Raw genomic sequence first — 23,203 nt, forward strand, 5'->3', positions numbered from 1 at the left:
AACTTTTAAAATAGGTGTACAGGATGTATTCTTCCCGTGCACTCAGTAAAGAATCTTCTTTTCTGAACTGGAGCACACTGTTCTTCAGAGGATTTTGCATGGATCCCATGGGATCCATACAGGATCCCAAACAGATACACTTGATTCCCTCATCTGATACAGCAAGGTACCTTCTCTCAAACAAAAGTTTGTAGTTACAAAGTTCCCTATAGAAATCAAATAGAAAATTGCACAAAATTATTCTGTTACATTCATCCTAAATTGTTCCTCACTTCTTAAGTCACTCTTTCCCCTCACCTCAAAGGCAGTCATTTTATTCAAAAATAAAATTGCAGTGAGGATTAGTCACTGAGCACACAGGTCATACAACCTTATTTCCCTAGCACAATGACAAGAGAAATTTTACCTTCATGAAGTCATGCACCAAGAGGCTCTGCCTGCCTGATAACATAAAATTGCTTCAATTCCCAGTTGCATTTCATCTTCAGGGCAGCACCACAAAACCCAACTGCTGTTACTCATCTTCTATGTTTATTTTAGATGTAAATTTCTTAAAAGAAATATAGTGCAATCCATCTTTTTTAAGGATGCAGTCTGCATTCAGGTTTCCGGCTGAAATAACCCTTTTGCTTTCCATGCACATCATTTTCCTTTCATCTCCCTCCAAAAATTCATTTTGAGCACTTCAGCCTATTTTACATTTCCTATGCACACAGCAGTGAAAACACCGTTCTCACTCCTATTCTCCCTACCCTTTGCTCTTTACTTGACATCTCTATCCCTGAATAAAATTAAAAAACAATTTCTGGTTTAGGGAAATTTCTTTTGGTATTACATTTCAATATAACATTTCTTATGTCAATTATTTGTTCTCCCTGTCTGTATTTTGCTGCTTTCTTTGTAGTTTTGTTTTGGTCACAAAAGTTTCTTTGAAGTTTTCAGCTTAAATTATGTTTATACTGAAAATGTTATCCCTAAAATATGTCTTGCAAGCAATGCCCTTCCTATCAAATAGTAACCATAAAAAGGAAAAAAAGACCCTTTACTGACTGCATGGAAAGAATACATCCTGTATACCTATTTTAAAAGCTGTGTTCAGTCCTTCAAAAATTTAAACAAAGGTGAGTGCAATAAAAATGTGTTGCTCTACACAGGAAGGAAAAAGGTGTGGTGGACATTGATATAGCTGTTATGTATGCTGTCAGAAGCGGGAAAGCACACATTAGTGCTAGACAGAGAATGCGTTCTTTTGCCCACAAAATTGTTAAGATCTCTAGAAGTTTCTCCTTTCTGTATTAGGATGAAATCTCAATCAACAGAATAGATGAAACGCATATAGGAAAAGAGATCTAACCGGGCACTCCTCAAGAACGTAGATGACGCAAGTTTCCCATTCTACTGATGCGGATGAGAAAAAGTAATCACAATTAAGGAGGCTGGGTTGTTTACCAACACATTCTTTCCTATTGTTTCGCCCCTCTCAGACCTACGAAACCTTCCTGTCAAAAACTACTTTCTGCCTTTTCTAATTAAAAAGACAGTCAAAGACAACTCCCGGCCAGATCTGGCCCATGTATCTCAAGTATACTGGTAGCACTCAAAGGAAACGTGCCAATGTTGCACTCCAGATAAAAGGTAATTTGCAGCTCTCAAACCTTTCTCTTTGGTGGCTCAAGGAAAACACATTCTACAGCATCACAGAGAATAAGAGGTTAACCTAAGTTTCCAAGCTGATAAAAACTTCACACACCAATAAGCTCTACACAGCCTGATGAAGTAGAGAATAGAAACTTGCATTCTTATGCAGAAAAAAGGAGGCTTGGAAAGTCACACTACTCTGACAAGAGACAGAAGATGGCTTTTTGGTTTTTTTTGGAGGAAGAGGAGATAATTACACTCTCCTCTCTCTCTCTGCCTTTGTAAAGACATTTATAGGTGTTTAAGAAAAGTGGGGGTGGTCAGGACAGACTGGCTGCCTTTCCAGGAATATTGGAAACCACTGGTAAACAGCATCGTTAGCATGAGGGATTCATTCTTCAGGGATCTCCTTTGTAGACTACCATGGGATAAAGTCCTGGAGGGAAGAGGGGACCAAGAAACCTGGTTAATATTCAAGGATCACCTCCTTCAAGCTTTGTTGGGTGCTTCCCAACAAAGAGGAAGTCAGGAGAAATTGCCAGGAGGCCTGCATGGATGAACAAGAAGCTCCTGGAGAAACTCAAAACCAAAAAGGAAGCCTACAGAGGGTGGAAGCAAGGACGGGTAGCCTAGGAGGAATAGAGAGAAACTGTCCTAGCAGCCAGGATCATGTTAAGAAAGCTGTAGCCCTGACAGAATTAAATCTGGGTCATCAAGGTCAACAAGAAAGGCTTCTATAGGTATGTCAGTGATAAAAAGAAGAATAGAGAAAACATGGACCCTCTCCAGAAGAAAGCAGGAGACCTGGTCACCTGGGATATGGAAAAGGCTGAGGTAATTCAATGACTTTTTTACCTCAGTCTTCACCAATTGTTCTAGCCACGCCGCCCAAGTTGCAGAACGCAAAGGCAGGGAACTGGGAGACTGAAAAACCACCCACTGTAGGTGAAGATGAGGTTCAAGACCATCTAAGGAACCTGAAGGTGCACAAATCCACGGGACCTGATGAGATACAGCCACAGCTCCTGAGGGAATTATCCATCACATTTGAGAAGTCATGGCAGTCCAGTGAAGTTCCCACTCACTGGAAAAGAGGAAACGTAACCCCCATTTTTAAAACGGGAAAAAACGAAGACCTGGGGAACTACAGACCAGTCAGTCTCACCTCTGTGCCTGGCAAGATCATGGAGCAGATCCTCCTGGAAACTCTAAGACACATGGAAAATAAGGAGGTGATAGGTGACAGCCAACATGGCTTCACTAAGGGTAAATCATGCCTGACAAATTTGTTGGCGTTCTACAATGTGATTACAGCATTGGTGAGGGACTTCTTACAAGGGCACGTAGTGACAGGACGAGGGGTAATGGCTTCAAACCGGAAGAGGTCAGATTTAGATTGGATACCAGGAAGAAATTTTTCACTCTGAGGGTGGTGAGGGGCTGGAACAGATTGCCTAAGGAAGTTGCAGATGCCCCATTCCTAGAAGTGTTCAAGACCAGGCTGGATGGGGCTTCGAGCAGCCTGGGCTAGTGGGAGGTGTCCCTGCCCATGGCAGGGTGGTTGGAACTAGGTGATCTTTAAGGTCCCTTCCAACCCATTCTGTGAATCTATGGTGGATAAGAGAAGAGCAACTGACATCATCTACCTGGACTTGTGCAAAGCATTTGACGCTGTCTCGCACAACATCCTGGTCTCTAAATTGGATCACTCGGTCAATAAGGAATTGGCTGGATGGCTGCACTCAAAGAGTTGCAGGCAACGGCTTGATGTCCAAGTGGAGACCAGTGATGAGTGGCATTCCTCAGGGGTCAGTACTGGGACTGGTGCTGTTTAACATCTTAGTTGGCAACATGGACAACGGCACCCTCAGCAATTTGCCAATGACTCCAAGCTGCATGGCATGATCGACATGCTGGAGAGAAGAGATGCCATCCAGAGGGACCTGGACAGGCTTGAGAAGCGGGCCCATGTGAACCGCTAAAAAAATGACAACTGTTTTCTATTATCCCCTCTCCCTTGGAGGGAGACTTATGGGTTGGGGAAAAAAAAACAAAAACAAAACCAAAAAAAACCTCACCAGAACAAAACCCAAAAGCTTTAATGAAATATTAACAATTAAAAGATAATAATAATAAAAAATAGAATTTTATATATATATGCAAATATAGACAAAACCAGTACCATCCTCCCAGGATGACAACCACATCAATGACAGGCATTGGTCAGTTTGGAGTCTGGGTCACCTGTCCTATCTGCTTCTCCCCACAGATGTGACCCCTCTATGCTCTTCCACTTTGGACCCAACAACTTGGTACATAAAAAAATTAGCTGACCTTTGTTGTTATAGAAATAAACATAAGCAAGAGCCTCTCTGCATACCATTCCTTAGTATTAACTATAAAACTCAGATGTTATCACTGCCAGAAGCAGACACTGTCTGAAGAACACACCGTTAATTTCAGAGAGTGTAGTCAGTTAGAAGAGGCTTAACTGAAAAGTAAAATTACTGAAAAGGAAAATTGGTTTTGTTCTCTCTCAAATCGTGACATGCAAAAAAGCGTATTTATGGTTGGTCCTATTCCTGGAGAATGCTGAAGACATTAGTCAGCTTCGGGAGATACATGAGTAGTCCCTCTAGGCATTCAGCAGGTCCAAGTATTACACAACTACGCCCGAAACTTGATAACAGAGGGACCTGTTCCAGAGCTAGAAATTTTCCTGGCAAGAGGCTAGAAGGGTGAGAGGGAAACAATTTCTTCTATCACTGGACACTTAAAAGACGCTCCATCTCGTCTGTTTTACTTTGTAACAACAGCATTTCAGTTCTCAAAAGTATCTGCTCCAAGTTACATGCAATCACATCTTCCTAATAGGTCCACACTTCCCACAGAAGCCCACATATGCTCCCCAACTAAAAGGAATGCATCAATCTACCTGTTTGGCACCTCTTAGTACCACAGCCTTAAGCTTTCAGGCTCACAGGGTGCCTGACTATCACGTGAAATTTTACGAACATGAAAGAAGGTATGTGGCTGAAGACACCTCCAGAGGTCCACAAAAAATGTGATAAAGTATAAACCTGGCAGCACCAGAAAGTGATCCTTTATTGCCTTTGTGCAGGAAATGAGTAGATGCCTACTGATGCGTACTGAAGAAGGTGTTTGCCAGAAGACACTGAACAAAAGTGCAGGCACACCAAGGGTAAAATAATTGTGGACAGTTACTCACATAACAGTTCTTGATGACTCCTCTCTCCCAGTCATATAGCTGGCTCTTAACAGTAAGACTATGGCCCACAATAATCCCCCATGCATTACACTGGAAGGTTACTAAGGAGCCAGCTCAGATGATATTCTGTTTCTCCTGCTTGTCCATCCCACACTTACAGCAAGGTACATAGAATGAGGGCAAGATGAGGAATGGGAGTCAAATAACAGGGAGAGGGACACAGATACAGCTCATAGGAAGGTAAATTCCACAGAGGCGTAATGTTTATTTGCCCTATCGATTCTTGTGACACTGCCTGCAACAACTTTTCTTCTTTCCTTTTTCGTAGGACATTTTCCCATCTGTCCTAATGGGAAGTGTTTAATGGAACGCATAAAAGACATGTAGAAGCTCTCTGAGGGAAGACCACTGAGAAAAGAGGAGGAAGAGAGAAGTATGCTAAGGCAGTCCTGGTCAGGAGAAGAAAGAGGCAGGACAGAAAACGGGGCACTGGGTCACAGCTCCCAGAAACCACACAAAAACTGCCTCACCACCTTTTCAGTCCATGGCATAGGACAAAAGAAACAGTGCACTGAATCTTTCTCAGCTAGGCATCCTGAGACTTCTTCCACTTGAGGGCAGAAAGAAGAAAGAAAATAAGGGAACCCATGGTTGCTGGGAATCATGAAGCCCTGCATGCAAATTGGCATGACTGAGCCTTAAGCTCCCTCTGCTCCTCCTCAGCAGTGTTTGCACTGAACTCTTCTCCCTCTGCTATTAAAGCCTTCTTAGGGAAACTCCATCCTCTCTGCTCTGATAACTTCATCTCAGCTCCAGCCTCACAGCAAAACGGCAGTATTCCTCCTCCAAAAACAATGCTCCGTTCCTGTAGGAATGATGGATGCGGGCATATAGGCCAAGTCCATCAAAAGATTATGAAAGCAGGTGATATTTGAAGAGGACAAGTACTGTACATTGCATGGTTATGTCAGCAGCAAGGTCTCCTCTTTCCACATTCCCTTCTGCTATGAAATGGTATATTGTGTTTTGATTACAACAAATAAAACAACTTTATTCAGAAATTTTAAAATTTACCACATTTTTCCTTCACAGTGAAGTTATATGGCATAGACTTAATCCAATAAATATTCTCATTTCACCATGAATGCATCATACTTCAAAAGTCTTCTGGATGAAAGCTAGTTTTAATTTTTATTGTCACTTTTCTAAAAGCAAGTTGACACAGTTCCTCGACCACGCTGAGTTCTATACCTATTTTGTCTTCCTCATTTGTAATCACAACCACAAAGTCATCTGCAGAGCTGATTTCTCAATAGTTCCATGTTGTGCAAAGTTTAGTACAATTCACCCTGCCAAAATCTTAAATAACCTCCACAATAAAATTAGCAAGATGACCTTGTCAGGTTTTCAGGGATTTGCAGTTCAGGCGGTGTCACCAATTTAACAGCTGTAATAAAGCATCTGATTAGATTCTTTACAAAGAATGGAGATGATAAAAAAACAGGTGAACTGCTTCAAATAATCAACTTAACACTGAAAATAGGTTATACATCTTGCCCCATTATTTTGGCACTGGCCATGCACAGGATTTTACCTAATTCCACTCTTATCTCTCCAGCAAGAGAGATGAGAGTCATTGGTGACCTTGTATTTCACTTCTGAAAGTGTATTTAATTTGGGATGTATAAAGAATTTCTTGTGCATATATAAAAGTGACATACACAATGTAAGATACTCTGAGCATCACCTTGAACATATCTTTATGTACATGCAAGCTTTCTTCCCAGTCCCTCATAGACTGGGGAAGTTACATTTTAGCTCTCTGAATCAAGGGATTCTCAAATTCATGTCACCTTATACTACGTGAAAAAAATTCTCAACTTTCTGTGAATTTGGAATGCAACTTCCACCTCACAGTATTTTTTATATAGACATATTTGTCATATGTGTAATATAAATATATGTAAGTATATATAAGTATAAATAACATACATACAGATATATATATAAAAAAAAGTAATAATAAGGATGGAATTAAGCCATAGGAATTACATATGCAAGAACAAACAAAGAGTCTGTGGCAAATATGTCAGACATATTTTAACATACAATTCAAAACATACAATTCAAAGCAATGACTGAAAAATGAGATAACCTTAACCTTTAACATACATAACATTTATCAATCCTGCCTTAAATTCAAAATATTTAATTGCTAAGAACATTAAAATGCCTTTTGTGCTTCAGAATGTGGGGTGCTGTAACTTTACCATTGCATCTGATGCCATAGAGTAGTGCCTTACCTGGAGATTTGGCAACTGCAAATAGCCCATTAGGAAACAAGGGTATTATGTTCAACATAATGACCAACAATTTAAACGTTCATCTCAAAGCTGTTTTCTCCTTACTAATGCATAAAGTTGTTAACACCAAAAGAACTTCTTCAAAAAGAGCACAGAGACCAAAGGTTCAAAAAGCTGGTAATGCCTTTTAAGCCGACAGCCTGAATCTGCGATAATCTGACAGCATGCTGTCAGTCTCCGTTTAAATGGTCACACAGGTGATTAGTAATTAAGATATTAACTGTGACTTCTCTATTTTTACTGCAAGTGAAACCCTACTGTTCAACGCTACTGCGTTCAAAAAAACCCGCATATTTAAGTCTTAAAAACAGACAAAGCCCAGAGGGAAGTAGCTCATTTGATACAACAGCCACACGACATGTGCAGCTACTACAAGTAACGGACTTCATTTTTATCAATTACAGATTCAGCCTATTGAGGTGGTAGAGACAGAACAGAAGTGTTGATCTCAAAATGTGATTATACCCAAAATTAGTCATCCGTTTCATTAAGGAAAATTAATTAAAAATAATAATTTGGTGCCAACTTCTTAAACATTCCTTTTAAATATTTGGCTGTGTTGACAAGAACGTTGTTTGTGTTGCAACACAGAATCTGAACAAATAGGTCTGACAGCCTGCATTAGGGAAATCTTAGCATAAGCTGATCTGAAACATCCAAGTCCACTCTAACTTGAAATTAACATGCAACAAGATACCATGAAGTTACAAGCAGATGAAAAAACAGCCACATGCAAGAAGGTACTGTATACTAATCAGAACCACGTCAGGAATTTACTGAATCAGGGTTTAAAATAAGGACCTTCTGACCTATGTGGAGTGAACCAAATTTAAACAATAATGCAGCAAAAATTCAATAAAATGGACTGTAGCAGCTTACTGACACAGAATCCTCTAAATTTAAAGGGCATATAATAACACAGTGTAAACAAATACTTAAAATACAAACACAGACAAAACAAGTTATAAGGCAAGGTGCGAGAGGTTGTATCTTTCACTATCTCCCCGGTTCACAAGCTCATTTCCCCTGCAGCAAGTTGTGCAAATACCGGAGATACTGGATATTTGTACTGCTTCCCTCTCAAACACTTCGCCTTGTTTGGCTTGGCAAAAGGGTAACTACCCTTAAAGGTGCAGTTTCACTAGCTAGCACACGGTGTACACACCAGCATAATGCACAGCAACAGACAGCAAGTTTATCATACTGCTGTATGATGTTTCTAACTAGCATGCCTGAGAGCACGCTACTGTACAACCTGTCCTTGGAAAGCCTTTCAAAGGCCAAAACAAGCACTTTATCTGCCAGCAACTACGTGACTTGAACAAGGATTTGCAGGAGGAATCTCCTCCCTACTACACTGCAGCACACAACAGCAGGGTGTGCACTTGTGAACAACCTACTCCTTTGTTTCCAGACACTGCCAAGCATTTCTAGGCTTTGCTGAACTTTCTCTCCAGCTAAAAGAGAGTTGGTAAGAATGCTTCAGGACTTCCTAACTGCTGCTTTGCCCTAGATGCAAGCGAAGCACTGTCTCTGTTGCCGCTATTTTAGTTATAAACACATTTTGTGGTTCATGCAGATTGAAAGACTCGTGACTTAATCCACATAGCTGCACTGTTCTCCAAAACACACTGTCTGTCTCTGTATTTGGCTCCTTCCCTGCTCCAATTACAAGTTGCCTGCTAACCCCACTGCAGGATAAAAAAACCTAACCACAACCAATTTTCTCCTGTCTGCTGGTAGAGCTGGAGAAGAGAAAGCAGCTGCAGTCAGGAAGATGAAACACAGAAGGGTATCAACTGCAGCACAGCAGAGCCAAAGCAAAACACACTGAATCCTGAGGCATCTTGGAAATTGAGAAATTACTCATACCACAAAATACCTGACACCTCAAGACTAAAGGAACAATTTACCCTTCAAATACCACTGCTGCAGGGTATACGATTGCTGTGCTACTTTATTTTTCAAATCCATTTCTTAGTATTGCAATACTCTATAATATCACTATACTTTTTGACAAGAATATGTTTAAATGGTATCAGTCGCTGTGAAGAGGATTCTCACTTTATTAATGATGACACCTGTGCTTTAGCCTGGTTCCCAAACCCTACCAAACTATAGCAGGGTAAGTTCCATATAATAGTAATACAATAAATAAACACAATAGATGAGACTATATTTTATTATTAATTTAATTTAGAAATAAATGATACTGTTCAGCATGAGAGCAAATACAGGATTTTTACAAACTAGACTTTATGAAAAGCCTAGATGCCCTCAGGCATTTTCAAATCACTACACTGTTCTGTGAGGAGCTTACCACACTTTCATGAATGTTCATGGACAACAAATTTCAAGAAAAAAGAATTAAATTTTGCTTTACCACCAGCAACCAAATGTTTTACAGTAATCACTCCAGCCTCGAAGTCCAAAGCATTTTCAGGAAAGTTAGCATTATTTCAAATAAAATTAATTCTAACCTATAACACCACTAACTATATGCAGAATACAATACAAAATGTTGTCTTCTCCATTCTGTTCCACAATATTTCTCACTTTTCCTCACCTCCCTCCCAGGAGCACCTGTGCAATCTCTCTATCTACATAGATTTGTGTCATTGAGAAGTAAGAGTATGAGGAAAGTGAGTGATCTCTACTCTAAGGAATCGATATTTCCACTCAAAATTATTTCTGTCTCTTTCTCTTTCCTTTTTATCATGCAGCAGAAATTGTTTCCCACAAGAGTCTAAGGAGCTTGAGTTTGACTATGTATGTGCCAAATACCAATACAAATCATATCTGCTATCCAATCAATGTGCAATGGCAAGCATGAGGCACTGAAAAAAGATGATGATCAACATATTGTGAACTTCAGCCTCAGAAGCCTGCACTAGATAGATAGATAGACAGATAGATAGATAAACTAAATTCGTGGGTTTTGAATGGTATTCTGGTTTTGACTTAATGTTAAATACACTTGGGTTAAAAACAAAACAGATTGGGATACAAATCTATGGACAAAGTATATGGAAGATGTAATGTTGCAGCTGAAAATAGCACAAAGTATTATTAGATAAATCCCACCTAATTCCCTTCTTTGGCAAGGCTGGAGGAACTGAAGGAGCAAGGTTTGACATCTGTTTTCATTTTGTATGAAGAACAAAGGTCTTTATACCCAAGCAAACTTTCTGGCTCACGTAAACTTCTCTCTCTTTTATTCTAACATAGGTACAGAAGAAAATAGTTTCCCAGTGATTTTTCCCCCCACCTACAGTTCTTGTTCTGCAATTGGATAAAGGCTGAGCTTCTACAGAACAGATGGGAGGCGTCCAACCCAAGGAAAGCGCTCATAATTGCAAGCATTAATGAAGTTCCACGAAAAGCATTCAAAATGATTATTTCACCAGAAACACAGTATTCAAAAGTAAAAATTTCACAGAAAATGTAATAACACAGGTACTACCATTTGCTGAAAGTAAGCAACGTTATATAAAAAAAAACCAAAACAACAGACAAACAAAAACCTGGAGGAATGCTTGCAAACTATCTTCCTTACCAACTGGGGTGTGTAACCCCAGTACATCTAGCTGTGAGAAGACTCTTACTTCACAAGACAATAGAGTTTAGGATGAACTCCCTAATCAAAGAAAATTTGCTAAAGAAACTGCAATGCCAATAGGAGACACCAATCTTCCAATATTCTTTCAATCTACAGTGAACTAAATTACACTGGTATTATTAAGTTGCTGAAGGTGACATTTAATAGGGTAAGTCACTGAACCAAGGTTAGGGCCACCTGCAGATGCTAGTCATTCAACAACACTGCAAGGAACAGAATATCAGTCTTATTGACCAGGCTGATTTCAAATACAAGTCATTATATTCTGAATATACATTTTTTTATTTAATTTCATTTCTATTTTATCAACGCACTTCAACAGAAGTGGGCTGTAGTTAGTTCTCTATATGAATATACATGATCGTTAGGTATTGTGGAGTCTACTACAAAGAACATGTTGTGTAAAAATTAGCGCTAATGAGAAAATGAGAAATTATATGTAAAAGAATTATTCTCACTGTCAACCCCACAAGAATTTCTTAATGGGCAATCATTTCAAAAAAGAAATCAAAAATGCCAAAACCCATTAAAGAGGCTCTCCATTCTTTCATCATAAATATTTTCCACTGCTGTTGTGGTGTTTGGGGATTTTTTAAAGTAACAGAATTACAATAAGAAGGACAGAAAGAACCAAACTGTAGTTCAAAAAAAAAGTATGTATTTAGAACTTGACACACACACAAAAAAAAAAACCACTGATGCTACATTTAAAGCACCTAAATCAGAATTTTCAGTTACCATCAACCAGTTAAATATACATAACTGCAACTGTCTACAACAGTGACAATTGCTCCCTGACAAAGCTGAGTATACATACAGTACTGTACTTTCTGGGCTCATTCCAAAAACAACACTTTCAAGCAAAGCTGTGTGGTTAATATGAAAATTCTTATGATGAAAAATAAGACTTTTTCATACATATCATCTTTTTCACATGAACAGAATAATTAGTCTGTACTTACTAAACTACACATATTAAACCATATGAATACCTACCCTGCATTATTACTGACTGCTGTTATTCCCTTTACTCCAGTCTTCAGTAAACCTCCAATGAGGTTTTCAGGAATCCCACACAATCCAAAACCTACATAAAATAAAAGAAAATTGAATATGTAACAAGTATTTGAAAGAACATAGATTAATAAAAAGTCTGAGAATGTGCACTGTTTAATTAAAAATCCTGTCTGAGTAGAACAAGTTCCTTAGTTGACTAAATAAACCAAAACTTCTGGAAAGAGCTGTACTCTAGTACTGGAATCTCCCAGTCAGTAGATGATCCCCAGTTTGAATAAAAGCCATTCAACCATCAGAGGTCTGCTCATACACAAATGGCCTTTGGAGAAGGGCTGTGGGACCTCAGCTCTCCTGATATGTATCCTAACCACTGTACTCATTATTCCTCCTTCTCTTTCTACCCAACTAACCTTCAGTTCTGTGCTGCACATAACAATATCAAACAGGAGGAGTGAGGGGCCTTCCCACATAGAGAGGGAGAGCCTATAATTAGGTGATAAAAATCTGGGAATCTTAATGCTCTCCGGAAGATGTATAACTGTAAGCAGAGTAACCCAGATCTCCACCCAGGCTGAGGTGCCTGACACTCCTACCTATTATGCAAGAACCCAGCACACCCAAAATGAAATACCATGCCACATTTGAGGCACCTAAATCTTAGGCCAGGCTCTAACACTACAACTACTACCATCTCCTTCCCAACCACTTAGCCTCATGTTTCCTTTTGTTCCAACAACAAAAAAAAAAAACAATAATATAATTCTTCCTAGAAGGCATTTTGCTTCATTACACATGTCCAGTGAGGTTTCCCACGTTTTACAACATTATATTCATTGCTTCTTCAATACTAAAAATCACTTATAACCTACTAAATATAGAGATGGCTTTTCTTTCAGCAGATCGAAGAGCATGAAATTGTGGAAATCACAGAATCACAGAATGGTTGGGGTTGGAAGGGACCTTAAAGATCACCCAGTTCCAAGCCCCCTGCCCTGGGCAGGGACACCTCCCACTAGACCAGGGGGCTCAAAGCCCCATCCAGCCTGGCCTTGAACACCTCCAGGGATGGGACACTGACAACTTCCTTGGGCAACCCACCTAGAAGATTCAAAAGCTCAAGTCACAGTGAAAGTCAGTGTGACACAACTTCTTGACTCTTTTGAAAGTCCTACACATAACCATCTAGTGTAACATAGATAAGTATTATCACCAATCCTACAGCCAGGAACAGGTTAGGTGATTTGTTGAAGGTCAGAGAGACCCAGCGACTAGGCAAATACAGAACAACGAGAATGCTACCATAAAAATAATCAAACCAGATTTTATTTCTTCACCATCTGAAATAATAATGCTAACTTGAAAAAGCCCAAGTTGAGTTTCTGCATTCAACCTGGCACAAGTAAAGTCTAACACTTCACTAGTGGGCTTTTTCCCTCCCCTAAGAAACAAATTGGGCTTTTCTCACAGAAAGTCTGCCTCTCATTAGCAGAGTAGGATATCACTTGTTTAAAATACCCACGCAAGTATATGGATTCTCAAATTAGTTAATATTAAAAAAAAAACCACAATAAAAGGGTAAAAAGCATCCTATTAATAGAACACATGATGGCATCCATATACAATCTAAATATTTACCACCAACAAGTATAGTTGCCCCATTGGGTATATCTTTTACAGCTTCAACAGGATCGGTATAAAATTTGGTGTTGCGATGACAGCTGGTAGAAAAATAACATCCACAAATCTGGAACAACATTAAAATAAACAAGTGAATCAATAAAAAGCATTATATATTAGCTTTATAATGATGACCATCCCTCTGGCTAGATAAGGGAGAAAATATATAAAATAAGATATTACTATTGTAACCACTAAACACTGGGGGGGTTGGGAGCAGAGAAGGATTCAAGCCTCCAAAACAAGGACTATATTGTCTCTCTATCTCCACATCACCCATATTTTAGGACATTCATATGTATTATGAAGGCTTTAGGCTTAATATGAGCTGCATCAATTTGACAATATACAAACAGATTTTAAATTTCTGAATTCCACCCTAAACTGATGACAAATTGTGAGACTTACTGTGAACAGATTCACAAATGCAATTCCTCAGCACAAGTTAGAGCAACTCAAAGACTGCTCTAACCTATATATTGCAACTTGTAGCTTCAAAGATATCCAGACACTAAACATAACCAGAAATTGCTGAAGCAGAGAGCCAACACCACCACAAAATTTGAGTGGAGGCCAAGGAACAGTATGAAGTACAGCATGGTGATGGCAGGATAGTAAGCAGGGACACCGTTCAACGGATTGAACCTTCCCCCAGCTTCTTAATGCAGTCTTAGAGCTCTTTGTGTTGTTGAAGAACAGCCCAGAGTCAGGGAGACTCCAACAAACTGATGAAATAGGGAGGTCATGAAGGAAATCAATACAAATCCCACGCCCAAAACTAGACTTCACAGTGCAAAGCCATTACACAGTAACCATCCTAACTCATCTACTATATTCTTAGATCACAGTTACCCTTTTTTTTCCAATTCTTTAAGTATTTCCCACTAATACTACCATGCATTAATGCTAATCTAGTACTGTCAAGGCACCAGGAGCAACTGACATTTAAGTCACTACATTGACACAGTCTCCATAAGTTGAAAGTATTTAGAAGTTAAAATACTACCTACTGGTGTTTCCACTTCTAATTTGTCAGTAGAAGTGAGAAATTTTAAACTGGGAAAGGAGAAGAATGAGTACATAGATAATAAACAAGCTAATCTACACACATTTTAAAGACAATAGCCTAATTCTTCCCTAAAGAGTTGCCTTAAGATCCAGTTTCAACCATTGCAGTAATTTTTGGCTCAGTTTCAAGATTACACAAACTGCCTTCTTTATAAAATTAAGGCTGAAAGAGTTTATACTAAGTATTAAGAAAACCTTTCTGAATAGAGGCTTTTCTCTTTCCCAATGGCAACACTGATGTTCCCCTGCTTTGATAGGTTAAAAAAAAAAAAAAAAAAATCAGTACATGGGTCATAAAGAACAGTGCCAACTGAGAAAAAGACACTTCCCTATGCTCAATTATACCATGACTGTTTCTTTCAGAAACAATTTTTCATAATGATAGCAAGACTGCAAAGAGCATCTCTGCTGGTCCCATTTGGTAGGTGTGTGACAAAATGAGTTTAAAGTGCTGACAGCCTTGGGAGCCCCAATACAACAGAGCTGTAAAGCAGGCATGAGGGCCAGGGCTGGAGGGAGGCCAGGCCACTGCCATGCCGCTGTACCCACACATAGGAAAATATTTTAAAGAGACCACATGATACCTTTTCCTTAATCTTCCCAACTGCCTGTAACAGTGGAGAACAACAGAGCAGCATACGTTACATATGTGCATGTTCCCAGGTTGGATGTCTGTAATGAGGGGATCTGGTCTTCTATACTAAGTACATTCTTTTCAGTCCCTTTACCACCTGCTCTGCCGTTTGAGAGCAATGGGCGGGCTTTCAGGAAACCGAGGTGCCAGGGATCACCCACGCTCCTCTGCACACCCGGGCAGCAAGCTGAGACCTCAGGAGCCTGGCAGCCCAGGTTTAAGAGAGAAGAAACACAGGGACAGATGGGCTCCTAGAACAATCAATAAAATCAAAATAAATTTAATAGCAGAGCAAAATATAACTTAGCAAGACAAAGACTGGAAGAGCAATGATGATTTGTCCATAAAGACATCAGGAAGAATAAACACTGGCATGAGAAGGAGAGTAAACGCGCTGTTTCAACTAAAATAAGAAAAGCCACAGAAACAATTATGGCTGAAGAGACAAAAAATTAACGTGGCTATGGTTACACGTGGGCTGGAAACCATTAGATGGGTGAGGTTTGGCAGCCGCCTCCCCTAGAAGAGCAAGGCAAGCCGGGCTGAGCTCCGCACCCCTATGAAGGCAGTGGGTGCCGGGCTGCCCGGGAGCCGCGCTCAGCCCCCCGGCCCGCACCTGCAGCCTGCCTCTGGGAGAAACCGAGGTAAGCGAGATTGAAATATACAGCAGTATACTGTCATTGCGCTGCGATTTCAAACGCAGGGGAAATTTAAAAAAAAAAAATTAAAAAAAATAAACCTCTAAGCCGAACCTCCGGGACCCCCAAGGTCACCGCATCCCAACCCGCCGCCGGGGCCAGGCCCGCCCCGCCGCCCGCCTTGGGACCAAAACCTCCACTTTCATAGAGAAAAAGAACGAAGCCCATCGCGCTTCTCCCCCTCGGGGGCGGGTAACGCCAGCCTGGGGAGGGGGGGCAGCAGGGCGGCCGCCTACCCCTGGGGCCCCGCCCGTCTCCCCCCACCTCGCCCGCCCGCGGGGGACATCGACCCCCGGGGAAGGCGGCCCGGACCCCGCCAAGGTCACCGCCGCCCGGGGGCGGGCGGGGCGGCGAAGGCCCGGCGGGCAGGGGGACGCGGAGGGGGCCGGTCGCTGTCGGGGAGCGCGGCCGAGCGGCGGTGCGGAAGTCTGGGTGCCCCTCTTCGCCTTGCCGCCTCGCCTTACCTCAGCCCCGGCGCCCCGCGGGCGGGCGGCGGGAAGGAGGATGCGTCGGCTGAGCGGCGGCAGGAGGAATTTGTACGCCGCCATCTTCTGCGCGGTGCTCGGGGATGGGGGCGGCGGGCTGGGCTGAAGCGGAGGAGGAAAAGGCGGCTGCCTGCTGCCCGACGCCGGGGGAAGCGGTTCGTCGGCGGGAGGGCGGATGCCGATGGGCGGAGGGAGGGAGGGAGGGAGGGTGGGGGGCTCGGCCCTGACGCCCACTGACGTCGGTTGGGCCTGAGGCGGGGACGAGGGGAGGGACGAGGGGCCGCCGGCTGAGGGGAGCCGGGGGCCGCCGGGGCCCCGGGACCTGCCGGCTCCCCTCAGCCGGCGGCCCCGGAGAGCTGTCCAGCCGGTCCGGGCGCTGTCCCGTGTGGGGGTATTAGGCCCCGCTCCTGGAGCCTCCCCTGACCATCGGTTTTGTTCCTAAAACACCCTCGGATCCGCGGAAAACCGAGGTGGAAGAACCCCTTCAGTTGTAAAGAGGTGGAGGGGGAGTGGTGGTGGTGGGTTGGTTGGTTGGTTGCTCCCCCCACACACACACCGTTTTCCTTCTGATGCTTCCACAGACGGCTCCCTGCGAAGTTTAAGGTGGTCGAAACTTCTGTCCCGAGCGCTTTGTGACCAAGGGGGGAAAACATCACGAGGATGGAAAGGCGGACAGAGGCGTTGAACGGTTAAGTTTCCAACGCATAGCCCCCTTGGGGGTGAGCCAGGCTCCAGCTTGGCACACGGTCTCTGCAGGGCGCTCGGATGCTATGTTTGGGTGGGAAAATGTTACTGGAATAGACGTAGACTTGTTTGAGCTGCCATGTGATGTGAAGTGCTGGCATTCCTGCCGCTGCTAGAAGGAAAATTCAAAGCATGCCTCTGCCATTATTTGCGCTTTCTAAAAATACCCCAAATGATCAAGTGCATGCCCTAACGATGCCTGGTGGAACAGGACTCAGAAAAATGTGAGAAGCTGTTCAGATGCAGGAAAAGAGAAATTCCCCTCGCCCACATGACAGGAGGTCACATTTCGCACAGGTCACACTGCTCCTCATCTTGTTCCCAGGCTGTCTCCAACGCAGCTGCCAGCCTCACGGTACTCAGCCGTCGTGGTATGAACACGCAGCAGAATAATTTACAAGAAGGAAGCCAAGGTTTTAAGAACGTGCTGCAAGTTTCTAAACTGTTTGTGCACACTCAGTCCATTTTATTGCGAGCGCTGGTCCAGCCTTGCAGGTGCTGGTCCGTAGCCACGCCACTCTTACGGATTTCAAACAGCAGTGGTAGTTACAGTTCACATCACAGACAAACCTTGCAGATGCCAGTGAAGCATGGGGAAGATACCTTCGCTGTTGGGAAGGTTTTGCATTGTTTTTTTTTTTCCCTAGATATTCACCATATTTAGCTAGTCAGTTAAGTCTGGGTCAGTTCCAGATGTAAAAACCTACGAATTGCAGGAGGTTAGTGAAGTGAAAAACAAAGTAACAGCACAGCTTGCGATATTCCAGGGCTAAGCATCAGCAGAAAAGTTTTACAGGACTGGATTTCTGAACCTTGGTTCTACCTAAATCTCATACAGACATGTAAATTCCTTAAATGCCTAAATTTCCTGTCATGAAAAAATTTCCCTAAGCATTGAAAAACTTGTCTAAAAGAAGTTTATTCTTGCAGTTCAATAAATATCTTCCTTTAAACCAGCATTGTGCATTCTCAGACTTATCAAATTGCTCACTTCTGAGTACTTGTTACACACCCAGCTAGCATTTATTTTGCATGGGGTTTGGACTACTTGGGACTCCAACAGCGTTCCTCCTTGCAGGCTGGAGGAAGGGGGCTAACTGCATACCGTAGGTATGGCGTATAAGTATTATTAATACCTCCTTGGAACATCTATTATGCAAAGCTCTAATTCTACTTACGTAAATTACAGTTTCTGAACTAGGAAGTTAGGGGGATATAACTTTTCCTTATCAGGTGCTATGGATTATCTAAACCCAAAATTATTCCAAAAAATTGTGCAAAGTCTGCATGCTTTGGACTGCAAGCCTCTTATTTTGGCTTAGAAGAGCTCCAAACATAACTGAATGGGCAGATAAAAGAGTTTGTTATGGAGTAGTTTATAAAGGATAGTAGATCGTCTACTTTGTCTTAATTTTTAAGATGTCTTAAAGCTCTACACAACCAGGACTGCAACTAAGCAGCCAATATGAAACAAGTCTCTAAAATCATAGAACCATAGAATGGTTAGAGTTGCAAGGGACCTTAAAGATTATCTACTTCAAGAATATTTTTAATATGATCTTATATTGTTTATTGAAGTAAATTGCATAACGGTGGTAGCATCCAAGTCAAATGCTTTTCAAGTTCAACAGCATTTACAAGTGAGTAGTGGGAGAGTTTTGAGCCCTTGGTGCTAAAAACAAGACAGGTAAGCATTCTGGAGCTACCACAGGTTAATCATTATATACATTGTATAACAGCAGCTTACTTACACTACCACCAAGCACAGCAAGGCGTCAAAGTCAGCTCTCCAATACAGTGAAATAACATTTCCCAAAGAAGCCACTAAAGAGTTAGCAGGTAGGCAGGCTATTTTTATATGTTTGATTTACCTATACAGGGGAAGAACCAGAACTCTGAGATGAACAACTTTGTTTCTAGAAAAGTTTCTTAATATTTGTTTATACTTGACCCAGATTTTAGCTACTTAAAATTTAGCAATGTACCTTTCTTTCAGATCCATTGGAATTTGGCAAGAAAATCCATTTATTGAGGCATGAAAATCACTTTTGAAGCCACACAGAAGGGAAAGCTCATTAAAATATGCAGCAACTAGAACATACACAGAACACATAAACTTACCTCCGTCATGTTAATAGGTCCCAGATCTGAAACAAGAGGTTGCTATTTAAGTTCATTTGAGTATTACTCAACATACTAAACTATTTTTTCATATTAATCATTTAAAAGCACTTGAAACTCATCTATGGGATAGAAAGTCAAAGAAAATTTTAAGATTATTTCATAGCACCTACATCTTCCTGCAGGAATGGAGTATTACAGGGAAAAAAATACAGGAATGATATAAAACTTATGTTGCAGACCTAAAGACATTAGATTATTATAAATACACTCCAGCTGAGAACATAAAAAGAATTAACAAGCTCCTCTGCAATACATTCAACAATTTTAAGACCGACTCATAGGAAACATATCTAACTAGGGGAAGACAAAAGGGCTAGATATATTTACAGGAAATATATCTAACTGGGGGAAGACAAAAGGTCTGCCACCCACATCACCAATGATTACACTAGTAAGCCATGTGAACTTAAATATTCAACTTATTAACAAGGTTCAGGTGAAAGGAAGGTCATTACAAATGAAAATGGATACTTAAAAGTCTAGTGAAAACTATACATGTTAAAAATCATCAGGGATTTGGCAAATGAAAGTTCATACATAATTAAACATAAATACCAAAGGCAAAATTAAATTGTAAAACAAACGAGAAAAAAAAAAAGCCATCATCTAGACAGTTATGGAAATGTAAAGCAAATGAGAGAACCACAGGGCCAAGATTTTTGAAGGGAACAACCTGTGGAGCTGCTGAGGAATCCCTTTGCTGACTAACTCTGGCAACATCTTCCCTTCACAGTCGTAAGCTTAAGATCAAAGGGGATACCAAACTATGAGAGGATCCCGAAGCTACGTAATAAGGAAGAATCAACAACCCATTGGCAGGAGCAGTTCCTTATCCCTGAAGAACCTCTTCAGCAGACAACAGAAAGTCCACAAATATTTTTGTTACAATGAGTGTCACAGTAGAATTCATGAACTCACCTAATTAAGAAAATTTAAAAAAAACTAATTGGATTAGGAGGTCCATATTATGAAAAACAATTGTGGGTGATTTTTTTGTTTGTTTGTTTCATACTAGTCCAATTTCCATTATAGCAGTCTCATATTTTAGGCAGGATGCCCTACTTACATAGAAACGATACAGAAGTTTCTATATTGTGTCAGACTATCATATCATTATTACAAGCTAAGATAAGCAACTATGCAGAACATCTTAGAAGCCACCAAACACTTTTTACTTGGTCAAATGGCAGAATTAAAATTACTCACTTATTAACCTTCACGGCACTGAGAAATAGCCACTGAAATACCAGCAGCTATATCAACAGTTAAATAGCTACTTCAATTCACTAATCTTAAAAATGCAAAACTTCAAACTTTCTGACCACTGCAAATGCTGCACCTCGATTCAAAACCACAGTACTTACAAGGTATAATTACACAGTACTTGAAATTAAGGTGTCATTTTTGTTTAAATAGAACCACAAAGTCTGTTCCTCAGCATGATCCTTGGCACTTCATGTTCATATATTGCGTATTCAGTAACTGTCATCAACATGCTCTAAATTAATTAGGTGTAATAACCTTCAACAGTGTCAGTCAGTACGTCTCCTAGTTCTGGACAAAGGATAAGTGACTTATCATTCCTTTACAGCAGGAGTGAGGAAAAAACAAAATGCCTGTTCAGCAGATACTTGCAGACATCAGCTGCATAAGTTCCTTATGTTTGTGTCTTGATATATATGGAGGCTAGTTTAAACCCTTATTCAGAAAACCGCACTAATCTCTTACTCCTCATTTTTAACAGGCATATTTTGCTTCAAGAATGCAACAGAACAGGGAAGTCTTTCCACAGCCCCGCCTCTCGCCAAGCTGAAAGAATGGCGTTATTTTACACTCCATATTGATAGTGCTGTAAAAGAGTAATGGTAAAGATAACAAAGGAGCTACAGAAACAACAAACTGTAAACAGGAATCCTGAGCAGCTGTCACACTGCAAGTCAGTTCATGTTTGGTAGCTCTACTGTAGCAGGCTTTTCTGGATTCTGCAATCCAACATTAAATTAATAAACTGCACAGGGTACTTTCAGACAAACCTCATCAGCACCAGCATGTACTTTAAACTCAGAAACCAGGAGGACTTTGTAAAACTACTTGTGAAAAAATCTCTTTCCTTGTATTTGACACACAGCTTACAAAAAACAAAAAACAAATGCAGAGCCTTGAGATGATAGCGCAGAGCTGTGCCTGCAGGCATTGTGTGCAGTAAACAGAGCACACTCCTGTACCTCCCTGCCGATGGTGCTCTGCAGCAGGGCTACAGGAGCCCGCTGGGGTTGGACTTGGAGAGAAGCAACACCTGCCTGGTTTGCAAGTTTCGCCAGTAACTCTGGTTTCCTCTTTGAAACTTGGACTTTGACATCCATTTCATGGGTGTGGAGCTTAACTGGCAAGCACCATTTCTTGGCTATAAGAGTCTAGCATGCAAACTCACGTATGCAATCCAAGCCCTTGTAATTATTTTATCACGCACTGACTAGGGAGCCAGTTCCCTGCGTGCGCTGACAAAACCAAGTGCCAATCCATTCTCACCTGAATTGTTTTGCCTAATCTTCTAGTCCACCCAGCTGCTAGAGAAACAGCTGTCTGGAGTTCAGAGCAGCTTTGCCCTGCAGTGGGCAGCTCATCAACGGCTTTGTTAATACCTCAATGGTCCAGAATTTACACGTCTATTAGGAAAAGCAATCAGTCATTTCCTGTGGTATTTCATTTCTCGGTTGCAATTAAACGAACAGAAGAATTAGTAAGGAAGGTAACACAACTTTCACATGGATATATGGCAAAATCTGAAACTTTTGTTGTCAAATTTTTATAAGGTGATTTAAAATTAACCCCTACCATTCATTCACTCATCCATCTTTCTAAAAGGCCTTTTAGAATCGGTTAGTCTTAGAATATTGGGTTTTCCTTCATCTCTGCCCCAGTTTCGGTAAAGTAGATCTGTCTGATTTTAAACCTGGTTCTACAAATACTCAAAAGGATCCTGGAAGCCTGCTAAGCCTAAGCAGCAGGTTCCCTGCATTTACATGCACACAGCTGCTTGTTTCAAAGTTCTCGGGCCTCTGCCTCTCAATTTCAGCAGGTCCAAACATCTCATCAAAGTTCGGGATGGTTTGTTTCAGGGGCCAGTTGGAAGCCATACGTTAACAGTTCACTGAAGACTTCTGTACTCTGCTTCTAGGCTTTTGCAGAATTTAAGGAAACACAATCGTTTCAGATTGACATCACTACGACGACACATCCCCCGTTAAAAGCTGGACTATGCTGAGCGCACTGGTGACACCCTGTGGCATCCTGATGCACTCTCAAACAGGCTTCAAGGCATTTGACATCTGCCTTTCTCCAGCACCAACGCCTGTCCTCACTCAAGACTAGGACCCAACGAGGTGCTGCTTCTGTAGCAAGTTTGGCAGGGAGAGCTTTAGGTACCAACGGTAACCAGAAAAACTGGGTTGAAATGAATTACTATGTGAATGGCAAAAAGGGTCTCAGATTCCCATGTAATTTTAAAGTACCTTTAGAATTTATAATTCACGTGACTGTAGATTATTTATCCAAGTGACAAACATGATGCTTTTTCAGTTTTAGCGCATTTGATTTGTTAATAAATTCAAGCAAGCAATTCCAGAATTTCAGTCAGCTTGCAAGTTATCCACAACGGGAATCAGAAGATCGGTCAACAATCCTGGATTTCCCATTTACCTCACAGGGTAAAACCTTGATTACCCTTATAATGGTTTGCCACTCCAGCAGTTGTGCACCATAACAGAGGAATTACCTGTGACATGGACAGGTCTTCAAAATCAGTATGCTTATGTTTATTTTGCTATGCCTTTGAAAGATAGGGTGT

The 23,203-nt window shown here is 41.2% G+C and overlaps 1 protein-coding gene and 1 long non-coding RNA gene across 4 annotated transcripts in view; one reads left to right on the plus strand and one right to left on the minus strand.

Annotated features, from left to right (window-relative positions):
• OXCT1 (3-oxoacid CoA-transferase 1) overlaps positions 1 to 16,887 on the minus strand; it is a 90,170-nt gene extending 73,283 nt beyond the window's left edge. Inside the window, exons 1-3 of the mRNA XM_074570985.1 lie at positions 16,408 to 16,887; positions 13,502 to 13,610; positions 11,846 to 11,936 (exon numbers count right to left, since the gene is read on the minus strand). Coding sequence (XP_074427086.1) covers positions 11,846 to 11,936; positions 13,502 to 13,610; positions 16,408 to 16,491 — 284 coding nt within the window. The 5' untranslated portion in view covers positions 16,492 to 16,887. The remainder of the gene's footprint in view (positions 1 to 11,845; positions 11,937 to 13,501; positions 13,611 to 16,407) is intronic.
• On the plus strand, positions 15,417 to 22,981 carry LOC141736577 (uncharacterized). Of its 3 annotated transcripts, none has more exons than XR_012585003.1 (3): positions 15,417 to 15,889; positions 17,010 to 17,116; positions 21,101 to 22,979. It is a non-coding gene; the product is annotated as an uncharacterized LOC141736577 (long non-coding RNA). The 3 variants fall into 3 exon arrangements; XR_012585004.1 differs by lacking the exon at positions 21,101 to 22,979 and adding an exon at positions 17,498 to 18,130 and having other exon boundaries at positions 15,423 to 15,889; XR_012585005.1 differs by having other exon boundaries at positions 15,449 to 15,889; positions 22,535 to 22,981.
• The last annotated feature ends 222 nt before the right edge of the window (positions 22,982 to 23,203 follow it).

This window comes from Larus michahellis, chromosome Z (genome assembly GCF_964199755.1).
Source record: "Larus michahellis chromosome Z, bLarMic1.1, whole genome shotgun sequence".
Taxonomy (NCBI): domain Eukaryota; kingdom Metazoa; phylum Chordata; class Aves; order Charadriiformes; family Laridae; genus Larus; species Larus michahellis.